This window comes from Exophiala xenobiotica (genome assembly GCF_000835505.1).
Source record: "Exophiala xenobiotica strain CBS 118157 unplaced genomic scaffold supercont1.6, whole genome shotgun sequence".
Lineage (NCBI taxonomy): Eukaryota > Fungi > Ascomycota > Eurotiomycetes > Chaetothyriales > Herpotrichiellaceae > Exophiala > Exophiala xenobiotica.
The window spans coordinates 18,604-41,561 of NW_013562489.1; the positions used below are offsets into that span (position 1 = coordinate 18,604).

The 22,958-nt window shown below is 50.7% G+C and overlaps 9 protein-coding genes across 9 annotated transcripts; 6 read left to right on the plus strand and 3 right to left on the minus strand.

Moving 5' to 3' along the window:
• Positions 1 to 3: 3 nt before the first annotated feature.
• Positions 4 to 1,391, minus strand: PV05_09291 (uncharacterized protein; the record flags this gene model as incomplete). The annotated part of the gene is made up of 3 exons (XM_013455617.1): positions 4 to 941; positions 994 to 1,132; positions 1,197 to 1,391. 3 exons carry the CDS (start codon positions 1,389 to 1,391, stop codon positions 4 to 6), a joined length of 1,272 nt encoding a protein of 423 aa, XP_013311071.1.
• A 680-nt stretch (positions 1,392 to 2,071) lies between these two features.
• On the plus strand, positions 2,072 to 3,935 carry PV05_09292 (uncharacterized protein; the record flags this gene model as incomplete). The annotated part of the gene is made up of 5 exons (XM_013455618.1): positions 2,072 to 2,221; positions 2,290 to 2,436; positions 2,493 to 2,703; positions 2,778 to 3,287; positions 3,343 to 3,935. The coding sequence occupies 5 exons, from the start codon at positions 2,072 to 2,074 to the stop codon at positions 3,933 to 3,935; spliced, it is 1,611 nt and encodes a 536-aa protein (XP_013311072.1).
• A 1,539-nt stretch (positions 3,936 to 5,474) lies between these two features.
• Positions 5,475 to 8,976, minus strand: PV05_09293 (uncharacterized protein). The gene is made up of 2 exons (XM_013455619.1): positions 6,789 to 8,976; positions 5,475 to 6,740 (listed from the first exon to the last, which is right to left on the minus strand). The coding sequence occupies exons 1-2, from the start codon at positions 8,707 to 8,709 to the stop codon at positions 5,596 to 5,598; spliced, it is 3,066 nt and encodes a 1,021-aa protein (XP_013311073.1). The 5' UTR covers positions 8,710 to 8,976; the 3' UTR covers positions 5,475 to 5,595.
• A 2,553-nt stretch (positions 8,977 to 11,529) lies between these two features.
• PV05_09294 (uncharacterized protein) lies at positions 11,530 to 12,346 on the plus strand (the record flags this gene model as incomplete). The annotated part of the gene is made up of 3 exons (XM_013455620.1): positions 11,530 to 11,675; positions 11,724 to 12,254; positions 12,298 to 12,346. 3 exons carry the CDS (start codon positions 11,530 to 11,532, stop codon positions 12,344 to 12,346), a joined length of 726 nt encoding a protein of 241 aa, XP_013311074.1.
• A 120-nt stretch (positions 12,347 to 12,466) lies between these two features.
• Positions 12,467 to 12,892, plus strand: PV05_09295 (uncharacterized protein; the record flags this gene model as incomplete). Its single annotated transcript, XM_013455621.1, has 1 exon — positions 12,467 to 12,892. The coding sequence occupies one exon, from the start codon at positions 12,467 to 12,469 to the stop codon at positions 12,890 to 12,892; it is 426 nt and encodes a 141-aa protein (XP_013311075.1).
• A 702-nt stretch (positions 12,893 to 13,594) lies between these two features.
• On the plus strand, positions 13,595 to 15,274 carry PV05_09296 (uncharacterized protein). The gene is made up of 6 exons (XM_013455622.1): positions 13,595 to 13,770; positions 13,821 to 13,858; positions 13,909 to 14,419; positions 14,467 to 14,783; positions 14,833 to 15,100; positions 15,150 to 15,274. The coding sequence occupies exons 1-6, from the start codon at positions 13,744 to 13,746 to the stop codon at positions 15,195 to 15,197; spliced, it is 1,209 nt and encodes a 402-aa protein (XP_013311076.1). The 5' UTR covers positions 13,595 to 13,743; the 3' UTR covers positions 15,198 to 15,274.
• An 804-nt stretch (positions 15,275 to 16,078) lies between these two features.
• On the plus strand, positions 16,079 to 17,576 carry PV05_09297 (uncharacterized protein). The gene is made up of 4 exons (XM_013455623.1): positions 16,079 to 16,609; positions 16,665 to 16,726; positions 16,777 to 17,130; positions 17,184 to 17,576. The coding sequence occupies exons 1-4, from the start codon at positions 16,507 to 16,509 to the stop codon at positions 17,355 to 17,357; spliced, it is 693 nt and encodes a 230-aa protein (XP_013311077.1). The 5' UTR covers positions 16,079 to 16,506; the 3' UTR covers positions 17,358 to 17,576.
• A 179-nt stretch (positions 17,577 to 17,755) lies between these two features.
• Positions 17,756 to 21,640, plus strand: PV05_09298 (uncharacterized protein). The gene is made up of 4 exons (XM_013455624.1): positions 17,756 to 18,301; positions 18,352 to 18,588; positions 18,633 to 19,477; positions 19,524 to 21,640. The coding sequence occupies exons 1-4, from the start codon at positions 18,193 to 18,195 to the stop codon at positions 21,474 to 21,476; spliced, it is 3,144 nt and encodes a 1,047-aa protein (XP_013311078.1). The 5' UTR covers positions 17,756 to 18,192; the 3' UTR covers positions 21,477 to 21,640.
• On the minus strand, positions 21,482 to 22,894 carry PV05_09299 (uncharacterized protein). The gene is made up of 2 exons (XM_013455625.1): positions 22,768 to 22,894; positions 21,482 to 22,718 (listed from the first exon to the last, which is right to left on the minus strand). Exons 1-2 carry the CDS (start codon positions 22,805 to 22,807, stop codon positions 21,649 to 21,651), a joined length of 1,110 nt encoding a protein of 369 aa, XP_013311079.1. The 5' UTR covers positions 22,808 to 22,894; the 3' UTR covers positions 21,482 to 21,648.
• Between the last annotated feature and the right edge of the window lie 64 nt (positions 22,895 to 22,958).

Genomic DNA, 22,958 nt, shown 5'->3' on the forward strand with positions numbered 1-22,958 from the left:
ATTCTACAGCTTAGCTTTCTCGGCCAAGTTGTCTGGGTCTAGCATATGCTTCAGATACTCGGGGCTCGGCACCCCTTTTTTCTGCCCGAAGTAACTCGCCCACTCTTCTTTCTCTCGAGTGTCCTCTTGCTTCCAGCGAGCCAATTCTGTCCCAAGCCACCTGACTGTATGTTCTGCTGTCTCAACCACCTTCTCCATGGGGATCAGATGGCCCGCGTCGTGGATGAGTACCTCCTCGACCCGACCTTCTGGATGGCCTCCACTGCCACCAATGCCCACTCCGGTGACCGCTAGCTTCTCGGCTCGAAGTTGGGCCATGGAAAGAGAAGATCGTTCCCCAAATATGTACAGAACCGAAGGTCTCAGATATGGTAGGTTGTTGAATGTGATCACCGGTTCAGGCCGATAAAAGGGTATACTTGGATCGTCTGTCGGAGTCAGATCTGGACGCGTGCGGCGTGTTTCATGACGGGATGGTCCTGATGTCTCGTCGGCTACAATCCCCAATCGCAAGAAGGTTGCCACTTCCTGAAATTTGGTAGTGGTCAACGTTACCTCGCCTTGGGACGCCGAATTGGGATATAAAAGGGTTGGAAGCTCCCGGAGTCCGTACTTCACCCACAGGTCCAGGAGTCTTGGCTCCCATTTCTGGTAGAATTTGTTCTTTCTGAAAGCGTTTAGCGCGCTTTCACGAGACTCCCAGCGATCACGCCGCTTCGCCGAGGCTCTTGCGGCGAAAAACTCATTCTTCTTGGAATTCTGTCGCGATATGACCGGATCAATGAGAACCAGTGTCTCCAGCAGTCGTGGATGCAGGAGCGATAAGTTCGTCAGGTGGTTTCCTCCCATGCTGTGACCTATTCCCACGATGGGGCGAGGCATCTGGTCCCTAAAAACGTTGATCATATGTAGCAAATCACGAGGATGGTCGAACCACGAGGCTACTCCAAGTCAGAGCTTGCCGAAAAAGTAGTCCTCTTATCTCAGACTCACGGTCATTCCCTAATTTGTCTTCGTTCAGAACCCCACTTTGCCCTTGTTGTGCAACGTCGGCAATCCAGATGCCTCGAATGCCAAAGCCCGCGGCTTCTGCAAGATGCAATATTTCGTCCCATAAGGGCTCGTACACCTCCTGGGGTCTGGTCAGGTGCATGGTCGCCTACCCTTCGAAAAGCGCGCAAGGTAAAATGTCATACCTTGGGAAACCCATTCGCATGCCCCGCGATAATTGTGACATCGCCATACTGAGGCTTCAGATTGCTCAAGGGCATATATTGCTTGACGGACATATGGAGAGTGTCTTCCTCTGCATTTGCGGTTGCCCTCGGGTACTGTCTAATATGCTGGCATGGTACAACGTGTTCAACAACGCGGAAATACTGTGTGGACATTATGGCAAAGGCTTTACGGACAATTATCTTTGCTTGCTGTTATAAGTGAGCCAGTGAGCAGGCCCAAGAAGACGACGGATCGAGATTTAAAGAGCACGTTGTGCTCTCGTTATGGTGCAAGTACGTTTGGCGTGTTACGAAACGTGTTGATAAGATCATCATATAATGTCCTAGAGCTATCTAATAGTGCGGTATACGACCCCGTATAGAGTGACGTTCTAGTTACTCTAGTCCAAAGGCGTTAGTGTAGGACGTCTTCCAAGCCGCCGTTTGTGGACCGGAGCAGTACAACAAAGCAGTCGGAGACCGACTCAGGCGATTTGGAAGTCAGGTGAAAGCTCGTGCCCCGGCCCATCCCTCGATGCAGACAACCCTTACGCTTCTCCAGAGGAAAGCTACCGCCATGCGGTCGCCGGCATGTTGCCCACCGTCCCCATGGTCATCGTTTCTCGGGTTGCGGGTCACCGACGCCACACTAGCTGGACGTGCATCCGACCCCGCCCCCCCGTACAAGAGCTAAACCCGGAGTCCCCGGAGATCTGAGCTTCCATATCAAGGAGCCTGTCCCACCCTCCAAAAATCTCATCTGCTTTCTGCGCTCTCTCCATCAAGTCCGACTAACCCTGGATCTTTATTTTCAAAGTTTTGTCAGCTCCTTCGCCTTCACAAGGATCAACACAATGGGTGATAAGGACTTTAACGAGGTGGAGCACTACAGCGGCGAAGTTGTTGTTGAGGATAGCGTAACCACGTCTGCCACGCACCAGAAGCACAATGCTCAAGGCGTTGTTCTTGTTCCTCAACCCTCGGACGATCCTCGTGATCCTTTGGTGAGTCCTTGCATACGAGAAGCCCCAGTCATCTATGGGCTCTATATGACCTGACAATGGATTTCCAGAATTGGTCTTCCGCGAAGAAAGCCACTACGTTCATGATCGTGTGCTTCATTGCTTTCGCCGGTCTACTGCAGGCGCTTGCCAACGCTTCCGGCTTTTTCTACCAGGCCACTGAATATGGGAAGACACCTATTGAGATCTCGTACAGCGTAAGTCAAATGCAAGAGCTTGCAGGATAATCTACATACTGAATCGAACGATCCAGTTATCTGCGGCGATTGCCGGTCTTACGTTTGGACCATTTGTTTGGACCCCGCTGGCCACTCGTTATGGCAAGGCCGCCATCATGTTCTGGAGCATGGTCTTGACCATGGGGGCGAACATCTGGTCGGCGTGTATGACGGGAAAGAACGACTACGTTCCGTTCGTCTGGTCGCGCGGCTTTGCAGGTCTCTTCGGATCCGCGCCCTTGACCGGTGAGTCTGCATTCCGACACACCTGGCATCTTCTCTTGATCGGTTACTAACTGATCTATCCCCGTCTTCTATAGTCGGCGCAAACTTCATCGTTGAAATTTTCTTCTTGCACGATCGGGGCAAGTGCTTTGCAGTCTATACCTCCTCCATTTTGATAGGAGGGATTTGCTGCTCCACATTCTCGGGCTATATTGTCCAGCGCGTTAGCTGGACCGTACAGTTTTGGTACAACGTGGGACTCGAGGCTGTTCTCGCACTATTGTGTGTGCTCTTCCTAGACGAGACGAACTGGTCTCGTCCAGGCCAGCTACCGGTCCCGACTCCCCCTAAAGGGTTGGTCCAGCGTAGGCTGGCCACCTATTTCTTCACCAAGCCTATGACGGCCAAGAGGTCACCGGCAGAGTTATTCAAGTCATGGACGCTTACGTTCCGCGTCGCATTCTGTCCAGTATCCATTATAGTTGGAGGCAATATGCTGATTTTCTACGGCTTTGGAATTGGCATTAACACTTTGCTGTCCATCTTTTTGCAGGAACCGGTCGAGGATGGTGGATATGGCTTTTCGGCCGACCGAAATGCTTCCTGTGAGTTCTTCCTATCCTCTAGCATCTTTTTTGCTGCGACTCATACCCGCAATAGTTACGTTCGTCCTCTGGGTTAGCGCCTTTCTAGCTCAAGCATACGGTCTCTTTATCGGAGATCGGCTCCCGCTAGCTATCTGTGCCCGTAACGGCGGAGTCTGGAAGCCCGAGTATCGTCTCCACTCTACATGGTTGCCGCTCCTGGTCTGCTTCCCCCTCGGTGTTGGACTTTTCGGCGGTTCCTTATACTTCCACTGGCACTATATGGTCCTCGCCCTAGGCGTCTTCCTATCCAACTTTGGCGCAATCTCAGCAATCTCCCCTCTGCTAAACTATGTTGTCGAAGCATTGACGCCAGCCTACGCCAATGAAGTCGCAGCTGCAATGAACTTTTACCGAACCTGTTTCGCCCTCTCTATTCCCTTCTTCTTGGATTATTGGATTGCGGCAGTTGGCGTCAATTGGGCCTTCGGCATGATGGCAATATTTGTTGTTGTGGCTTATACGGGTATCATCGCGTGCATGATCTGGGGTCCTGCTATAAGGGCGAAATCAGTTGTGCACGCAAATTCTGAGGAAGGTATTCACATTCTGGACGAAACTCCTCCCCTGGGGAGGGAAGTGGATGAAGCCCGAGACGCCGAAAAGTAAGCTGAGAAATCTCACCAAGCTCCAGACTTACCAGTTATGGCGGTCGACGTAGAATTTTCGGGAGGCGCTTGTCAGTGACAATGTGTGCCGGTTGGAAAAGTGGTGGTGTCGCCTCTCTGGGAAGCGCAAGAATCTCCCCGGTATGCCCAAGACCTTCACGGCAAAAGTAGACTCCTGTAAGGAACGCCTAATGAGAATAGGCAGAGTGCGATAATAAATGGTTTCGTTTATCAGTATTAGATGATCCTGACCTTCAGTCTCTACAGGACTCTAAGTACAAGGAGAGTAAGCTCTCCTTATGCGAGTCGCATGACTATATCTACCGAGTTGGATAGGTGGCCTAACGCTCGGCATTCCATCGAGTCTAAGTGCCGGGTCGCCTAGGACTCGCATGCGGAAGCCCGTTGACTTGTCTGGAAGGCCTGGGTGTATTCCTGACAACTCCCTACGCCTTAAGCTCCGATATATATTGACGAATCTTGTACTTAGGTAGTATTATTAGCTTTCTATCGCGCTCGTATATAACGAAGATCTCTATAGCCGTTCGCGTTTTTGTGGTTATAACCTAGAATATATAACTATATATCTAGATATATAACGGCTTATCTACTTAACTTTAAATCAGCACTATAAATTGCTCTTTATTTCCTATAAGAGTGCCTTAGCGGAACCGATTAGGTGTAAGCCGCGCAATAGGTACGATAACAACGATAGATAGTAGCTTCTAGTAGTCCTCTACTATAAGAGTAAAATTCCTAGGACTATTGAAGAGGCGTTGAAGGCTAATAGCCTACGGTGAGACAGCAGTATATATACGGGCTTAGCACTAATCGGGTAAGTCTTGGCTAGGTTCTAGTTAGCGGTAACACTACTAGTACTTTATATTATTTATAACTTATCTATAAGTTCGCTATTAGCGATATAGTTTTATAGTTATAGTAAATCATTTATTTACTTTAGTTTAACGCTTATATAACTAGCTAAATTAAGTCAATATTACCTAAGTCAATATTACCTAAGTCAATATAGTAAAGACCTACGCTATATCATCCGATAGTCCTACCACATCCGACTCTACACCTCCAAGTCGGCCTTCCTTACTCAGCTTATCAACTTGACTTTCCCCTGCCCTAGCAGTCGTAGCCGATCGACGGAAACTTGGACAAGAACGTCGCTAAAGTCGAGTCCCCACGGCCGCACTTGAATCACAAACGTCATTTCCAACGGCCAGAAACTGGCGCCGAGACCGCCAAACTGATGGATGCAATGATTACTTGACGGGCGCTCCGATCATTGTCATGGCGAGGAAAACACTCACAAGTATTTACGGGTTTGTTGAAGGTATACCACGGTTTTATGTTGGAGGGATGTGTCAGTAGCATCGGTAAGCTCGGAGTCATACTCGGGGCACCTATGGGCGGATGGTGCGGATAGTCTGGAGAAGCATTTTTACCAATATACCAAAGTACAAGAACTTCTAGTCACGTCTTCGGAGTGCTATGTCAAGAACCGCGAGAATCAACATAGTGCAAGTAATCATGAAATGAAACAAGATTCCATTGGATATCTAGAATTAAAGCTAAGGTTGAAGTAAACCTAAGCAAAAGAAGTCAAATGATAGTGAACTGCGGAGCAACAACAAGGCATCACGTCCTCCCTTCTAAAACCGGGCGAAACGATGGTTTCGAGTGGTACGCTTGAACAATGAGAGCGGGCAGGTCGGCTCGCTCAAGGTAACGGTAGGCCCACCAGGTTGACAGTTGGGATAGTCAGCGACGGCAGCTTGAACGGATTGGATGGACTCAATGCCAGTCAGAGGATCAAGGTTGAGACCCACTTCACCAGTCCGTCCAACGATCTGACAGTTACCGACGCAGGCGTTGGTAGCAGCTTCTAGGGTCTGCGCAAGGGAGCAAACAACACCAGCAATGCCACTGTCGCAGGCGACTTCGTTCAATCCAACGTCTTGGAGTGTCTGGCCGGCGCAGAGCTCAACCTGTACGCCACACGTGGGAGAGCTACCGGCAGAAGTGGTAGAGCTTGCGGCGCCACCGGTTGTGGTCGTAGCTCCATTGCCGGCAGTGGTCGTGGCGGCGCTGGTGGTGGTAGGTGCATTGGCGGTGGTAGTGCTGGCACCGTTGCCTGCCGAAGAACTGCTTGTGGAGGTGGCGAAAGTAGTTGAGGTGCTGAAAGTTGGATTGGCTGGGCAAGTGGGATCATCGATGACGACGCTGACGGTTTCCAATGCTGTGCACACAGTGTTCAACTCTCCGGCATTGATGGCAGTCTGAAGTTCTTCGGGAGTGATGCTCAAGCCGAGGATCTGGTTGTTCGCAATGAGGACCGAAGCCACGTCAGGGTTTCCGCCGAGCAGCTCAGGTACGAGACTCAACAAATCATTGATAGTACACGTGAGGCCGCCAAGGAGTGGGCAGTCTTGAGTGGCAACAATGTTGGCCGTGATCAGGTCCGAATCCAGACAGATATTTGCATTGATGTTGCACAGAGGAGCACCTGTGGTTGTGGTGGCTGGAGCCGAGCTGGTGGTTGACGTGATTGTTGTCAAGGATGAGGTCGACGCCGCAGAAGTAGTAGGGAAAGAGGACGAGGTGGAGCTGTCGATAGGACCGACTGATGAACTCGACGAGCTTGCGGACGAAGAAGACGCACCACCGGCGGTTGAAGTTGTAGTGGTAGAAGTCTCGGCGGCAGTTGTTGTTGTTGTTGTTGCACCGCCATTGCTTGAAGTGGAGGACGAGGTGCTGGTTGCAGAGGTGGATGATGTGCTCGTAGAGCTTGTTGGAGCTAAAACTCAGTCAGAAAAAGATTCGATCAGCACAACATCAAACTTACGTTGTCGGATGAGAACGATGGGGTTATCGCAGGTGTCAGGAGCCACATAAGCACTGACGACGCCGTTAACACCCAAGCAAAAGCCTGAGGTACCCTGCAACTGAGCCATGGAGTCGACAAACGTCCAACGGCGGAAACCAGCGGGGAGATTTGCCAAAAGTCGCACAAAGGAAGTGTCTCGCTCCTCAGTACCAAGGAATTCGCCATCTGCGGAGAGGAGAGCGCTGCTAGTGCCCTGGAAGACGAGGGTAGCGGACGCCTCGTCGTCAACGACGATTCCATTGTCGTTCTCGTCGAATCCCAGATACCGGACGACGAGTTGTCTTCGATGCTTGGCGACAGCGGTAGCACTGATCTGTAGGTAGAAGCCGGTTCCAGTAGCGGTGATGGAGGTAGTGGTAGCAAAGGCGGATGTGCTGCTGGATGAAGAGGATGAACTGCTGGCGGCCATCATGGAAGAGGTGGACGACGACGAGCTGCTGGAGGACATCATGGAGGATGTGCTGGACGAGCTAGATGAGCTGCTGGCGGCCATCATGGAGGATGTACTGGATGTACTAGATGAGCTGGACGAGCTGCTGGCGGCCATCATGGACGATGTTGACGACGAACTGCTAGAAGACATCATAGAGGACGTGCTGGAAGGAGATGTCGAGGCGCCAATAGGTCCAACAGTACCCGATGAAGATGAAGAGGAGGATGAGCTCGAGCTCGTGCTGGCACCAATGGGTCCGCCGGTTGCCGAGGATGAGGTTGAGGTTGTGGTGATTGAGGAAGACCATCTCCATGACGAGGTGGTGCTTTGGCCAATGGGACCGCCGGTAGATGAGCTTGAGGTTGCGGAGTTCCAGTCCTCCCAGGCTTGACCAGCGTCTTCTTCTTGATCTTGCTCTGGCAATGGCCACCAGTTTCCTCCTTTGTTGCCTTTGCCTGTTGGAACAGGAACATTGCGGGTTTTGGAGGCGGGTTGGGTAATATGTGGAACGTTGATGATGATGATCTTTGTGATATAGACGTTGAAGTTGAATGTAGTGGGGCCGGAGAACGATTTCGTGACATAAGCATTCCACGCCTGGCCAGAGACAACATTCACCTGTTTTGGGATAACATGCATCGATGGTCGGCCGTTGACAGTGACGGTGACAGTCGTAGGAGGTGCAGTGATCGTAACAGGAGGGGCAATTTGAGGGAATGTCCAGGTGTAAACGCCGGCATGGGGGATCTTGCCTTTGCTGGAGCAGAGTGCTTCGGCAGTGACTTTCGAAGTGGGTGCAGGGCGCTCAATCAATGTCTCGTACCATTCGACACACTCTTCGTACGATTTTCCTGCAGCGTCGACACCTGATCGGCACTCGACGACGTCCAGAAGTTGAGAACGACCGCCGCCAGTCTTGTCCTCGCACTTCGCACAGAGACCACTCCCTTCCCAGCCAGGAATGGCGAGTGGGCCAACGTCCTTGTATGGTGCCATGGCGCGTCTCGTCACAGTCTCATAGACGGTAGTGCTCTTAGAAGTTGGGCGTTTCTTGTCGAACCAATCAACCCAGCTTCGTTTGTCGATCGAGGGGGCAGCCGTGACCTGGGTAAGTGTTTCTAGGTACTCAGAAGCTCTGAAAGGTTGAGCAATATCGGTGACAGTGGTAAGTTGCGTAGTGGTACCGTTCCAGGCGAAAGGGACCACGGTAGAAACGTACGGGAAAGTCGTCAAGGGATAGAGTGTCGCACATGTTCCCTTGACGCAAGCAGTCGTAGGTTCACAGGTAGACACAGGCTGATATTGAGCGGTGACGGTGATGGGTGGAATCGTAAGGCTGGTAGCACTGGGGCAAGGCTCGATGACGGTCAAGACATCTCCGACAGCTTTGTCAGCCGCAAGGAGGGCCAAGGCAGCCTTGTTGGCCACCGAGTTTGACCACTTCATGGTGGTGAAAAGAGTGACTTCGGGTCGGATGCAAAAGGAAAAGAAACAAGAACGAGTGACTGTGGTTAGTAACTAAACTGAAGGTTGGTGATGGAGGAGAGACCAAGTTGGGTAGAATGAGACGCTTTATACACCTCATGCTATCCACACGACTGACCGCCAGCAACAGGCTATCGATCTTGACTGATAGGGTTGAAGATTCGCCGCAGGGTATCGAAGCCTGTGCACCTACCTGTAGATTCGAAGTAATCTCGCATATCCACCATTTCGCCTCATGACAGTATCATCGGTGGTTGTCTCCTTGACCAGTATCAACAAGAGGGTCAGCAACGCATCTGTTACCGAGCTTTCTGACGCCTTCCGGACAACGTGCTCGGACACTTTCGACCGTCAACCCCAGGCTGTATGAAAGTAGCGAGAAAGCCAGAGGGAGGCCCATGCAGCGCCAACGGCTTTTTCTCATGAGTCCATAGCCGGTAGAAGGCTCCGAAGGGGGTATGTGATTGGTGGTCGTCTGTGGCACGACATCTGTCATGAACGAGGCCGGGAGATCATCACAACATGAAGGGTACCAAAGAAGAGCGACATCAGCAACAAACAGAAAAGAGCTGCCCTTCCTACCCAGATGTTTTCTTCCAGCTGTTTCGAGGTATTAGCCTTCATGGATTCTAGCTCTTTGCACCGCAGGTTCTCCTGGTGGGCCATGATTGGCATTGAAGCAGCTCTCGTGGCGTTGGATGGGCGACGTCTGAGTATGATGGGATGAGATTATTAGGTTTTGGACAGCCTCACGGGCTTTTTGACAGGAGAGGATGTGGGTCGTCGTTGTTCGGCGAGGTTGAGAAGCAAGATTTCGGCGTGGTAGGCAGTGTGGCAGTGTCAGAAGGATCAGTGTGTGGTTCTTGGCGATGTCACCAGGCGTCAAACGCATGTCAATTGAGTGTCTTTGGGTGTCAAACGGAGCGGATTAGCGAAGTTGGAAGAAAACGGCAGCGGCTTGACGTCATTTAAAACACAAACACAACAACGGACTACTCGGCTAATTAACCTCTTGTTGCTGCTCTTGAGGCTCACTAGGCCGTACTCCATACTACCAGCAAATGTCCCCAGCTGCCACCCGCCCATAGTCCGCTCTTGGCTCCAACTTATTGGGGGCAATGCGAATTTCAAGGCCTGTCTCACTCTAACAACATTGCGCAATCTTATCAAGCAATCTTTGATCATGAAGATCATCGATATGATTTCCGAATCGGTTTGTGCCAAACATGCATCTTCGACTGCTTCCGAACTACGAGCGGTATGCAAAACCTCGTTCTCAGCTGCTAAACTAATCAATGGCCGCAACTGCATGAATTTCATTGGCGGAAGAATTCTACCGCATGTCAAAACGCCATGCGATGTCGAGACAGATCATGTTGTTGCCTGGGGATACTCGCAGTCGTAAATTATTGTCAATACTCGACTGAGCAGGAAAGGCGTCGGAAGTGTCTTCACACGCACCTCGATAGCCAGCTCAAAAGTACTGTTCAGTGGTACTAGTCTGGCTTCGATATGGGTTCCTGGTCTTTACTGGATGGTGTGGTCCTGTCCTCAAAGCACTGCTCAGGCCAGTCAGATAGCAGCTAGAAAGCCTCCAATGATTATCAAAGACCTTGGTTGAAGCGGCAGCTCTTGGCTCTTCACGGAAAGTGATTCATTTTGCTGCGACAGTCTAGATGCATCAAGACATACCTAAAATGCTCGTTCATAGCAAGACATCTCTGGTGGAAGGAGCTAGCTACTGCTCTCAACAGAGACCCTTCATGTTCTGTCTCATAACGTATATTCAAGACGTAAGATTCGGCATTCGAATTTGGAGGCATGATCATCATTTACTAGTAGTGGGCAGGAGTTGTTCATAGAATCTAGGCTTCATGATCTGCCTGAACCCGAGGCAGAATTGAAGACTTCGCTACGGATTCTTTCGGCCCATAAATCGTGCTTCCTAATCACGAAAAATATAGCATCATAGGTATTCCCAAAGTGTTGCAATCTGAAGCCTAGTCTTCTTTTGTTTGTGGTTGTGTGAGTTTCGAGCATAGAGACTGAAAGAGACTTGAATATACTTTCGATCACTCGGGGAAAATAAAAGTATTCTACGCTGCGAATACACCCATCGAATATCACAGCTGGCATCATGCAGCAATCTTCCTTCACAATGACCCAGCCTTGCCAGGTACCTCTCAGTGCAGTCGACAATGTCTGAGAGGGTCCAAGTGTACAGATAAGCCTTGCTGAAACTCGGATCTTGTGCTCATGTTGGTATTCAACTGCGATGGTACGAAGTTTACATGATGCGGGGTAGCAACCTGGGGAAATCTATCGAGAAAATCGGGCAGTAACATCGAAACACTTCCGTACAATGCCTTAATTCTCGCAACATTTTCATCAATCCACATTGCAAGACACACCTGTCTTTTTTTTGCACAGGCACCATCCTCCGCCGCATCGATTGAGCTCTATCCACAGCCGCCTTGGGGAAATGCACAACGCTACGGAAAAATGCTTCTCCAACATTCTCATTGCGGCATGGCATCAGGCCCCACACAACATCTCCAGCGATGACCTGGCTCGCTGGTCAACGATCGGCTGCTTAGAGACGACAGCCTATGACAGAACCGTGAGATAAGAGGGCTTGAAGAACGTACTGTTACAAGTTCACATTGATGAGCACATCCAGGTGCTGCAAGAAAAGATGGATGCCTCCCGTTTCCCTTCATTCGCTCGCCACCATCCTGCCCTAGCCATTTCGCTTTCGTGGGCGGCCATCATTATTGCAATATGGATGATGAAAGAGAATGCAAGAGCCGCAAAATACAGGCTGCCACCAAGAGTCCCGGGCATCCCAATATTTGGGAACACATTCCAACTTCCACCACTGAAGCAGGGATTATGGGAGTTGAGACGGCAAAGAAATATGGCGAGATGTTAGTCTGGGCGCACCGAGGTCAGTTGCAAGCGTTGACGTGAGCCAGGTTCACTTGCAGTATTGGAGGGAAAACATGGGTGTTCTTAAACTCATCGCGTGTTGTCAATGATCTGATGGAGAAGAGGTCTGCCATATACTCGTCCCGACAGTATATGCCCATGGCGTCCGGTGTGATATCTGGAGGCAACCGAATACTGCTAATGCCCTATGGCGAGCGATGGCGCACACTCCGAAAAATCATGCACTCCATCCTCAACAAGCAAAACGCACCTGTTTTTGCACCTTTCCAGGATGTCGAATCTAAACATCTGCTCTACGATTTTCTGCATCACCCGGAGCTATGGTACTCAGCAACACAGCGCTTCGCCAATTCCGTCATAATGAGTGTGGTTTTCGGCAAGCGGATGGAGCTGGAGGATCCGAAGATTCGGGAACTTTTCGATACATCCAACGCCACCATCGACGCCTTTCAACCGTCAGCAAATCTTGTAGACTCCCTCACCTTCCTCGAGAAACTCCCAAAGTCTCTTCAGTGGTGGAGGCCGCGAGGAGAAGCAATGTTTCAGAAAACGGTCAAGTAGGTGTCCGAAGGCTTGAAGGAGACTTGCTGATCAGGCTAGTATCTACAAGCGCGAAGTCGACGAACTGGAACAGAAAATGAGGAAATGAACAGCGAGGGATTGCTTTGCCACCCGGTTTCTCAAAGCTCCAGAAACCAGAAACTATGGCCAGACACAAACATACTTCGCGCTGGGGTCTTTGATGGAAGCAGGCAGTGATACGTCGCGGATGACCATCAGCCAGGTCATAGCTGCCACGGTCTTGGACAGAAGATGGGTTGTGACAGCAAGAGAGGCTTTGGACAAAGTTTGTGGCGGCAATGCGGAAAGATTACCCACATTTGATGATCGCATAGACCTGCCCTACACCACAGCGACGGTGAAGGAAGCGTTTCGATGGCGACCCTTTGCTGAAATCGGTGTACCTCACCTGCTGATCCAGGACGATGAGTACGAGGGATACAAGTTTCCCGCGGGTACATTGTTCACGTGGAATGCTACCGCCATTGCTATGGATCCACGCGAGTACGACGAGCCTGAAAGATTCTGGCCGGAGCGCTTCCTCAATGGTGACCTGGACCACGTCTTGAAGGGACACTGGAGCTTTGGACCAGGTTTGCTGAGAATCTTCCCCATCTTGGCGGATGTTGACTGAAACAAGACGGCGGGTATGCTCCGGAGACAATGTTGGCGAATCAAATGTGTGGATTGTGGTGGCCCGACTGCTGTACTGCTTCGATTTTGAACCAGTCCCGGTAAAAAGTCCGGTCGTGCTCCTTTCTCCGCAAAGCTGACAAAGTCAGGGCAAACCAATCGACAGTTTCCAGGTAAATTGGGGAGAATACAGATTCGCGCCTTTTGACGTTGCAATTCAGGTGCGAAGTCCTAAGCATGCTGCCTTGATCGAGAGAGAAGGAAGGATAGCTGTGGACACCAAGTATTGAAAGTTTTGTACTTTGGTCAATTGGTTTGTGAGAGGGTGATCGTAAGGCTGTCGGTACTAGTAGCTGCTGCCACTTGCATATTCAGACGTGCCCACTGTTGACACCCCACATTCCTTCTTTCAGCCTTTTTCATGGTGTTCCTGCTGCTGCGGAGAGCTATACCCCACGAGATTGGAGGTGTGGGTTCTCAATGTACTCGTAGCACCTTTCATTACCCAATGCTTGCTCTCATCAGGAGATCATTGACCGAGATCTTGCTTGTTGACCTGGTGGAGGGGTTGGAGAAATCTCCTGGGAACCGAACGCTTTACGGCAGTGTCTATGTTGGATGTTTCGATTGCTCCAGCCATCAGTCCACCTTGACCATTTCCCTAGAACTTGGACTTGTGGGGCTCGTTTGAGACCTCGGTGCAGCACATCAGGTGGGAGTCTCACTCAAGCACGGAGGCAAAACCATGTCATAAGTAGAGACAGAGACAGCCTCATCAACCATTCCTCAAAATATCAGTCGTAATATCCCCGAAAACAATTTCCTTCACGGCCATTGCGAAAAACAAACGAGATGGGGAAGCAAACACCGGTTAACAAAGTAAGTCTCGTTGACGAACAAAGTTGCACAGCTACGAACAATTGAAACAGGTCATCATTGTCGGCGCAGGACCGTCGGGGTTATTGCTGTAAATCATCCGATGCCAGCTTCACTGATTCTAACACTGACGAACATCAGGGGCATTCTTCTGGCCAAAGAGGGAGTCAAGGTGCAGATAGTCGAGGCGTCCGACGAACTCGACAAGAACCCGCGTGCCGCTCATTATGCGCCATCCGCCGTCTACGATTTGGACCGAGCAGGTGTCTTGGATGACGTGAAAGCGCAGGGGATTCACCCAGACGCTGTTTGCTGGAGACATCCTGATGGGTCGTTCATTGCGGGAATCCGGAATCGGATGGATATTGACCATCCAATGGTCTGCTTGCCTCTGGACAAACTTGACATCCTCCTTCTCGAGCATTTTCTGAGAGCGCCAAACACCGAAGTGTTATGGGAGCACAAGGTCGTGTCAATCGAGCAAGACGAAAACGAGGCCCGCGTCAATGTCGAGACACCGACTGGCAAGCAGACTTTCGCTGCCGATTATGTCGTTGGATGTGATGGCGCCAACAGCCAGATAAGACGCTCGCTTTTTGGGGACTGGAACTACCCGGGAGAGACATTGCAAAAGCAGATCATTGCCACAAACGTGAGTCGTCGGCCAAAGCAAGCACGCCCATACTGACATTCTGGCAGGTTTATTATGACTTCCACAAATTCGGGTACTGGGACTCGAATTTCATCATCGATGAGAAAGACTGGTACATGGCAGCTAGGATTACCGATGACGGTCTGTGGCGAGTGACGTATGGTGATGACTGGGGCCTGTCCAACGAAGAATATCTCAAGCGACAACCGGAACGATTCGAGAAGATTTTGCCCGGAAACCCCAAGCCAGGAGATTATAAGCTTGTCAGTGCCAGTCCTTACAAGCTTCACCAGAGATGCGCCGAGTCCTTCCGAGTTGGCCGGTTCTTGCTGGCTGCCGATGCTGCCCATCTGTGCAATCCCTTGTAAGTGAGGCCGATTGTTCAAATCTTGCAAGCTGACGATCGGGTATAGCGGCGGACTTGGCTTGACTGGCGGTATTGCCGATGTTGGAAGTTTGTACGATGCACTGGTTGCATTGAGGAATGGAAAGACCGACGACAGCATCCTGGACAAGTATAGCGAGGTCCGACGAGAGAAGTGGGCAAAGATCATCGATCCTATGTCGCGAGCGAACTTCAAACGTGTGTGTCTTGACGAAGCCGAGTCCGACAGAAACGAGTTTTGGGCGCTTTGCAAGAAGATGGAGGAAGATGATGAGCTGGCTCGACAAATGGCGCAGGTAAGTCTTGTTCTTGTAATGAAAGAAGCAAGCATCTGATTTTCGGAAGGGAACAAATGTTCTGCGGGAGGACTTCAGAGAGTACCTGACGGCATAACTTGCGAGGACGCTACATTTCCTGTTTCCCTGTCAGGATGTTTCGAATGAGATGCGGCGGGTGAGTGTCGGCTCAAGGCATATGGCCCTTGGTCTGGAGGGGGAAGGCTGGCGACAAGAGAGTTCCATACGTCAGAAGTTCACGGCGTAGTCCTGACTGACGATAAACACCAGGAGGGACTTGGGTCTTGTGTCCAGGGAGAAACCTGTGTATAGCGACCGTTCTTGGATAGAGAAATTGTACGTTGAGATCTGCACAAGCTGCTTTTCTGGATCATATCTCGTGAAATCATGCCGTAATGATGTGATATTCGGTGTACCCCCATTGTATTGAGAGATCGAGCTGGTTGCCACTTTTCTCTGCGCCAGTAAGTTCTGAATCGCAATAATGGTTGGTGAGCCGCTTCGTTCAATGGTTTTTTCGTCCCCGTCTGTCTGTCGGCAAAAGAGAATATCAAATTGTTTGCTATTAGAGCTGTTATTGATTCCCGGGTTCGGGCAGCAGACTGAAGAATGAATTTTATTTTGAGCAGGCCAACAAACACGGTACACATAAATGGATAGAATCAATCGGTAACATTGGCCGGAAAACTTTGCCGAGCACGAGTCCATCTCAATATACTTCAGTCGAAATCTGTACTGTTCTGCCGAAACCACAATTCGACGCGGGTATAGTGTCTAGCAACAGCATGGCCCCGGTCAAGAAATGCGAAGGCCAAAATGTTCGCGAAGAGAGGGAGAGGAACGGTCAAGGATGGGAACGTCGCTTTGGGAGACTTCGAGTTTGATGTCGCGTATGAAGCACCGTCGTCATTGCTTGGCGGCGAACCCCCTCAAGCTACGACTATTGTGGTGATCCGACTGCGTTGCTATCTGGGAGAATTGGAACCTTACCTGTCGCCATGATTTGATCTTGGGTTACTTCTCACAAGAGACCAACAAGTCTACCGCGTATCTTTCCTGTGTTTTGTATATCATCCCCGTCTGGTTCTATCGATCAATTCTTCAGGCGGCCATCATTTCCAATCTCCCGCGCCGAGTCCCACTTCACGAGTCCTGCGCTACCTATCTCCATCCCGACCACCAATTTCATCAGCTGCCGAGTGCATATCGCATTGCTTCTGATGAGTGTTTCTTTCGCGATACCTTGTTCAAGCCCGACAACGTCTTCAGCAGTCATTTGAAGATCGGCTTTTGAGAGATTCGTCTTCACTAGGCGCGAGTTCTTATCGGACAGCTATTCCTCGACGTCCAACAGCTCTGCTATAAGAGGTGGCACAACCAGCGCGGCCGTGGTTACGCAGGGGAGGATGGCGGACTTCTCACTTGTGCCCAGCGGCCATGGGACCAACTACACAGGGATGCTCACAAGAAGCATTGTCTTTTCAGCGGCTCTGTTTGTGTTTCTTGCTGGTAAGATGGAACATCACAACATTTGTCTCGGCACGACTGACTTACTCTCGGACAGCCACTGGCATGACCATTGCCTCCATCATCATCCCCAACTGGATAGCATATGATGGAAGCACGGTATGTCAACGTAGTGCCCATTCGTGAAATGCTTTTCTGACCGCTGCTAGCCCCATGGCGACCCGGTGCATTACACATACGGCCTGCATCGGAGATGTTCGAGCACGAATATTCCTCCCGCCTTCGATACTCCCTCGACCAGTTCCATCTTTTCTCCGGCATCCCTTCATTGCGTGCAATTCCCTCGATACAATGACTGTCGCGGAGAAGATCGGTATTTCTGCAGCATGTGGAGGTCGGTGGGCTTCTTGATGTCCTTCGCTGTTGTTTTGGAGGGCATGACAATCGCGGCTTTCGCAATCCTCCTCGTGGGGGGCAAACAAAAGAGGGAACAAGGCTGGGGAGTGCTTACAATTTTGGTTGCATTGGCTGCGTTTGTACAGGCCATTGGTATGGCTTTGATGGTAAGACCGCTTAGCTCTTCTTGACTCCTAACAAAAGCTGATGTTTCTTGCAGGCTTATCTGTATGAAAACGACGAACGATTCTTCTCCGGCTGGTTTCTTGACAAGAGCTGGACAATGTGCACGGTTTCATGGAGTTTTCAGGCGCTGTGCGCTATTGCAATCACTCTGGCTGCTGTAGTTCTTCCGAGCGAAGGAGGTTACGAATTGATTCCGGACCACGCTTAACGTGAGCAAGACTACTATAGAATGAATAGGAGCGCGTAGGAAAATGGCGTATGGCTGGCAATGTTTTGGCAATGATCAAACAGTCGTGTGTACGGACGGCGTTATCTGGAGTGAATCTGCTGTGTTTGTGAGCGCACGTGGTCATCTAAGGACTCTGACGAGCTTAGTACGGAGTACCAAGTATCGCCTCGCTGTCCGAACTTCAAGCATGATTACATAACGAATATATAATGTTAATGATGTGCCTAAATTTGGGAAGTAATTACGAGTTCTTGGGGTCCGAGCTCTCTATCAAACCGTGGCTGAGCCTCACGCCTGCAGGAATAACACAACCATCATTGGCTTCGCACATGCAAGCGGTCAAGTTCCATGTCAATCTTCGTAGATCGCTTTCGTATCCCGTATCCAAAGTTCCTGTAAATTGTCCGCCGCCAGTCCTGTTCGCTGACATATGCATGCTTTTCTGCCGGAAAACCGAGGCACTTCGATATCAACGGATCAATATTCTGTCCGCTCTGTGTTTCACGACGACATGCTTCTTGTGAAATAATACAGCGCACTTCCCAACTGATCGGCTTTCGACACAACCCAGTCCCGTGCTGGCGAGATCCCTTCGAGGACGACGACATTTGCTCTGTGCGGTACGGCTTGCGAGGGGTGTCCTAGGCTTTGGTTGTCCGCGGATATAAAACCCCATGTTGTCTTCGTGCTGCCAGCACCATTGTTAGCGTGCATATTCGTAAACAGGATCAGCCTCAACTGCAAACCTGTCACTCTCATCCCCTTTGATTGTGCTCAGACTACTCCGGATGAGATTTCCATTTGCTCGTACAACATGTCAACCCTGATTCCTCAACCTCCAACAATTCCCATTTTAGGAAATGTTTGGGATATCGATCCAAAGAACTCGATACAAAGTCTTTCTCATATCGGCGAAAAATATGGTATAGATCTCTTGCTCAGCATCAACAGACGTTAGCTGACAATAGCCAAGGACCCATCTTCAAGCTGTCTTTCATAGGACGAGAGAGATATTTCGTGACATCGGTGGCATTGCTCGATGAGCTCTGTGATGAACGTCGGTTCTGCAAAGCCGTATCTGGAGGATTGAAAGAAGTCCGGCACGGCGTGAAAGATGGACTTTTCACTGCTTACAATGGCGAACACAACTGGGAGGTCGCCCATCGAACACTTGTGCCGGCCTTCGGTCCCATCGGTATTCATGAGATGTGTAAGTCTTCTTGCTGCAGACAGACCATCGGCTCACAGGTTCAGACGACGAGATGTACGATATTGCCACACAGTTGGTCGCAAAGTGGGCACGCGTCGGCCCAGACGAGAAAATCAACGTGACCGACGATTATACGCGCTTGACATTGGATTCTATTGCTCTTTGCGCGATGGGAAAACGCTTCAATTCATTCTACTCGGAATCGATGCATCCGTTCGTCAATGCCATGGTTGGATTCCTTCAAGAAAGTGGCCGACGTCCGACTCGAACACGGCTAGAATCACTATTCAACAGGGCCGCAGAACGTCAGTTCCAAGAAGATATCGCAACGATGAAAACCGTGGCCGAGGAAGTCATTGCACACCGAAGATCGAATCCGACGGACAAAAAGGACCTCTTGAATGCAATGCTGTATGGCAAAGATCCCAAGACCGGAGAACGCCTTACACATGAGAGCGTCATGAACAACATGATAACCTTCCTCATTGCAGGCCACGAAACAACTTCCGGAGCTCTTTCCTTTGCGACGTATTATCTCGTCAAGAACCCTGATGTTTTGAGCGAAGCTCAGGCCGAGGTCGATGCTGTTGTCGGCAAAGGGCCAGTCACATTCCAGCATATGTCCAAATTGCCATACCTTGAAGCAATCCTCAGAGAGACGCTACGGCTTCAGCCCACGGCCCCTGCATTCCAACTGCGAGCATTGGAAACCGTCCCTGGACCTGTGGTGCTCGGTGGGAAATACTACATCCCCCCCGAGGCTTCAATATTTGCACTTCTGCCTAGCATTGGGAGGGATCCGGAAGTCTTCGGCCCGGATTGCAACGAATTCAAGCCAGAACGAATGAGCGGAGAGAATTTTGCAAAGTTGCCCAGAAATGCATGGAAGGTAAGTGTAATTCGGAGTGATCTGAAGTTGTGACTGATGCTTGCAGCCTTTTGGAAACGGGGCAAGAGGATGCATAGGACGACCCTTTGCGTGGCAAGAAGCCATCTTGACACTTGCCCTTGTTCTTCAGAACTTCAATCTGAGGGCTGACGATCCTTCGTATCAACTGCAAATTAAGCAAACTCTGACCATCAAACCCGACAAACTTTTCATCCGGGCGACTCTGCGAGATGGGATCGATCCCTTGAAGCTGGAGAAGAAAATGCATGCTGGGGTGGAAGTCGAAGATGTTCGGCAGAAACAACAGACTGCGATCAGAAAAGGGGACTTCGGCAAGCCCATGCTGATTCTCTACGGATCGAACTCCGGCACCTGCGAAGGACTCGCGCAAAACCTTGCTAGCAGCGCGAGCAGTCGAGGGTTCGCAGCCACAGTGAAGCCTCTCGATGCAGCAGTCGATCAGCTCCCGGTCAAACAACCCGTTGTGCTTATAACTGCTAGCTATGAGGGCAATCCTCCCGACAACGCGGCAGTGTTCGTTGAGTGGCTGAAGAATGTTGCCCCAGAGAAGGTCAAGGATGTGCAATTTGCAGTGTTCGGTTGCGGTCATCACGATTGGGTGGCCACATTTCAGAAGGTGCCGAAATTCATTGACGCTGAGCTGCTCAGCAAAGGTGGAAAGCAAATTGCCAGTCGTGGGGAATCGGATGTTGGTGGAGGAAATGTCTTTGATGACTTCGACGCCTGGCAAGACGAGAAGCTCTGGCCTGCACTCTCCGCGGACTCGGGCTTCGCAGACATCACGGAAGGTCTGGACATGGAGATCAGCACTACCTCTCGGGCGTCGCATCTTCGACACAATGTCCTGGATGCCCTTGTGCTCAAGAATGAGTCGTTGACAGCTGCAGACGTCCCTGAGAAACGACACACCGAGTTCCAATTGCCGACTAGCCTCTCATATGAAGCTGGTGATTACCTCGCCTTGCTACCAGTCAACAATATTCCAACAATCTCGAGAGTACTGCGGCGATTCCGACTACCTTGGGATGCGATGATGACCCTCCGGAAAGGCGCGCACACGACAATTCCCACAGAGACCGCTATGCCCGTGTCAGCCGTCCTCGGTGCATATGTTGAGCTCAGCAGCCCTGCTACACGAAAGAATTTCATCACCCTCGCGAAATACGCCAACGACGACAAGCTTGCCGAAGAACTCACATCAACAACGGACCAGCTTTCGATTCTCGAGATCCTCGAAAAGTATCCGTCGTTGGACCTTCCCTTCCCCGTTTACCTTTCGATGTTGACTCCGATGCGCATTCGACAGTACTCCATCTCATCCTCACCCCTGAACGACCCAACCAAAGCCAGCGTCATGTACTCGGTGGTCAATTCGGGGACAGGACGTATCGGCGTAGCCACAAACTACCTGAAAGCTCTTCAGCCCGGCTCTATAGTGCAGCTCATGGTCAAAAAATCTCATGCTTCTTTCCATCTACCACGCGGCCACAAAACGCCAATCATCATGGTATGTGCGGGAACCGGCCTCGCGCCTTTCATGGGATTTGTACAGGAGCGTGCTGCTCGTATTGCTGCTTCCGGTGGTGGGAGCGAGGACTTCGGTGAAGCAATCCTCATAATTGGCTGTCGATATCCTGACAGAGATCGACTGTATGCCGAGCAATTGTCGAATTGGGAGGCTGCCGGCATTGTCAAAGTGTTCTATGCCTTCAGTCAGGCTTCGGACAAGTCAGATGGCTGCAGGTATGCCCAGGACAAGCTTTGGCGCGAACGCGAGCTGGTGAGCAGACTGTTTGATGAAGGTGCTAGAGCCTACATATGTGGAAGCAGCTCTTTAGGAAAAGGGGTGCGAGAAGTTGCGGCCAAGATGGCGGTCGAAGGAGCGAGGAAGAAAGGGAAAGAAGTAAGTTACGAGCAAGGGTTGAATTGGTGGGAAGGCCTCAGAGGCGAGAGGTACGCTGTCGACGTCTTTGACTGATTGATATCGGCAATGTTGAGATGACAACGTTGTTTGAAACAATGAAGCTCGTCGTCTATGACAAAATCTGGCGCAACACGGATACTCTAGGACATAAACTTCTCTCCACCGAATCAGAGTGGGTTGTACAGGCTGCGTAGTCCGCAAACAAATCATTTTATACAGCATATGTCTACCACAAAACATGTTGACGTTGAGTAGTGACTCTCCTGTCCGGCAAGTGAACCCACATGTTCTTGCCCATTCTCTTCCTCAGAGCCTTTGCCTCCTTTTCGGCTTTCTCCCTCGTTCTTGTCTTCTCTTCTTTCAACAACACGCTGATGCCTGTGTATGGAGGATGCATCATGAAGACTCGACCTCGTGCTCGGTAATCTGGCTCGCTCCCATACGGGCCACGATTCGTCCAGGCTTGTGCGATGTAGATGTCGGTTTCGTCGGCAGTGTGGCCCTTCTTAAGCGCTTTGGAATGTGTTTGATGTGGAAGAGGTCGAGTCGCGCTTGGATCTTGGCCGACTGTCGCGTCTTCGTTCTCCGTGACAGACTGCAGGCCCATGCCTTTCATAACAATGGCTTCATTGCGAGCCTGCATCAGATGTTGTCGGACTTCTTGTGCCACCTTCTTCTTGGAGAATCTCATCTGCAGAATGGCTTCTTCGATAGGTTTGCCGGCAATCTGTCGAGCCAGAGGAGCCAACTTTTTCATGGATGTCTTGAAGAAATGTGATCGAGACACATGATTTCGTTCCGACCGGGCTATTCTCATTTCCTTGTTTGGCCGCCCACGACGCCTGACGTCTCTGATTACCATTTTCCGCTGCCATCTAGACCGAGCAGTGGGACGAGGATTGAGGGCCTGAGCCATATGCTCCGGGTTACGCTCTGCGAATGATAAATCCTCCTTTGGACCGGTGTCTTTGCGTTCAATAAGATCACCACCAAACAAGCTGGAAGAAGATAGACCTCCAAGTTTGAAATTCCGCTCCTGTTCGGCGCGTTCGTCCTTTATTCTTTCCGCTGCTCGCTTCCTTGCTACCTTTAATCGTTCTCTTGCTGTCAAAGTCGCAGAAGTTGGCATTTCCGATGATTTCCCAGACTTTGATTTCGTGGTGGCTTTTCCTTCGACTGTGGTAGGCGCATAACGTATCGACGAGCTGTGGAAGGGCCGAGTAGAGGCAAGGCGAAGCGACGACATGAGGGGGCAGAGCTCAACGGCGGATGCCGAAGGAGTCTGATATGGTCGAGCTTGCAGTTGTTAGCTACCTTGTAAACGAAGATGGGCGCGAGAACTTGCCATGAGAAAGCCGCCGCAGCACGATCTGTTGTCTATTCATGGCGACACGGTCTGAGGGTCGCCGCAGACTGTCGTGAAGCGACCGAGTGCGGTGATCAATTGGTGCAGTTAAGGAAAGGAGATTTCTATCGAATAGTGACTTAGCAGTTGAGAGCAAGGTGCTGCGACTGAGAAAGATGATCCGCTTGGCA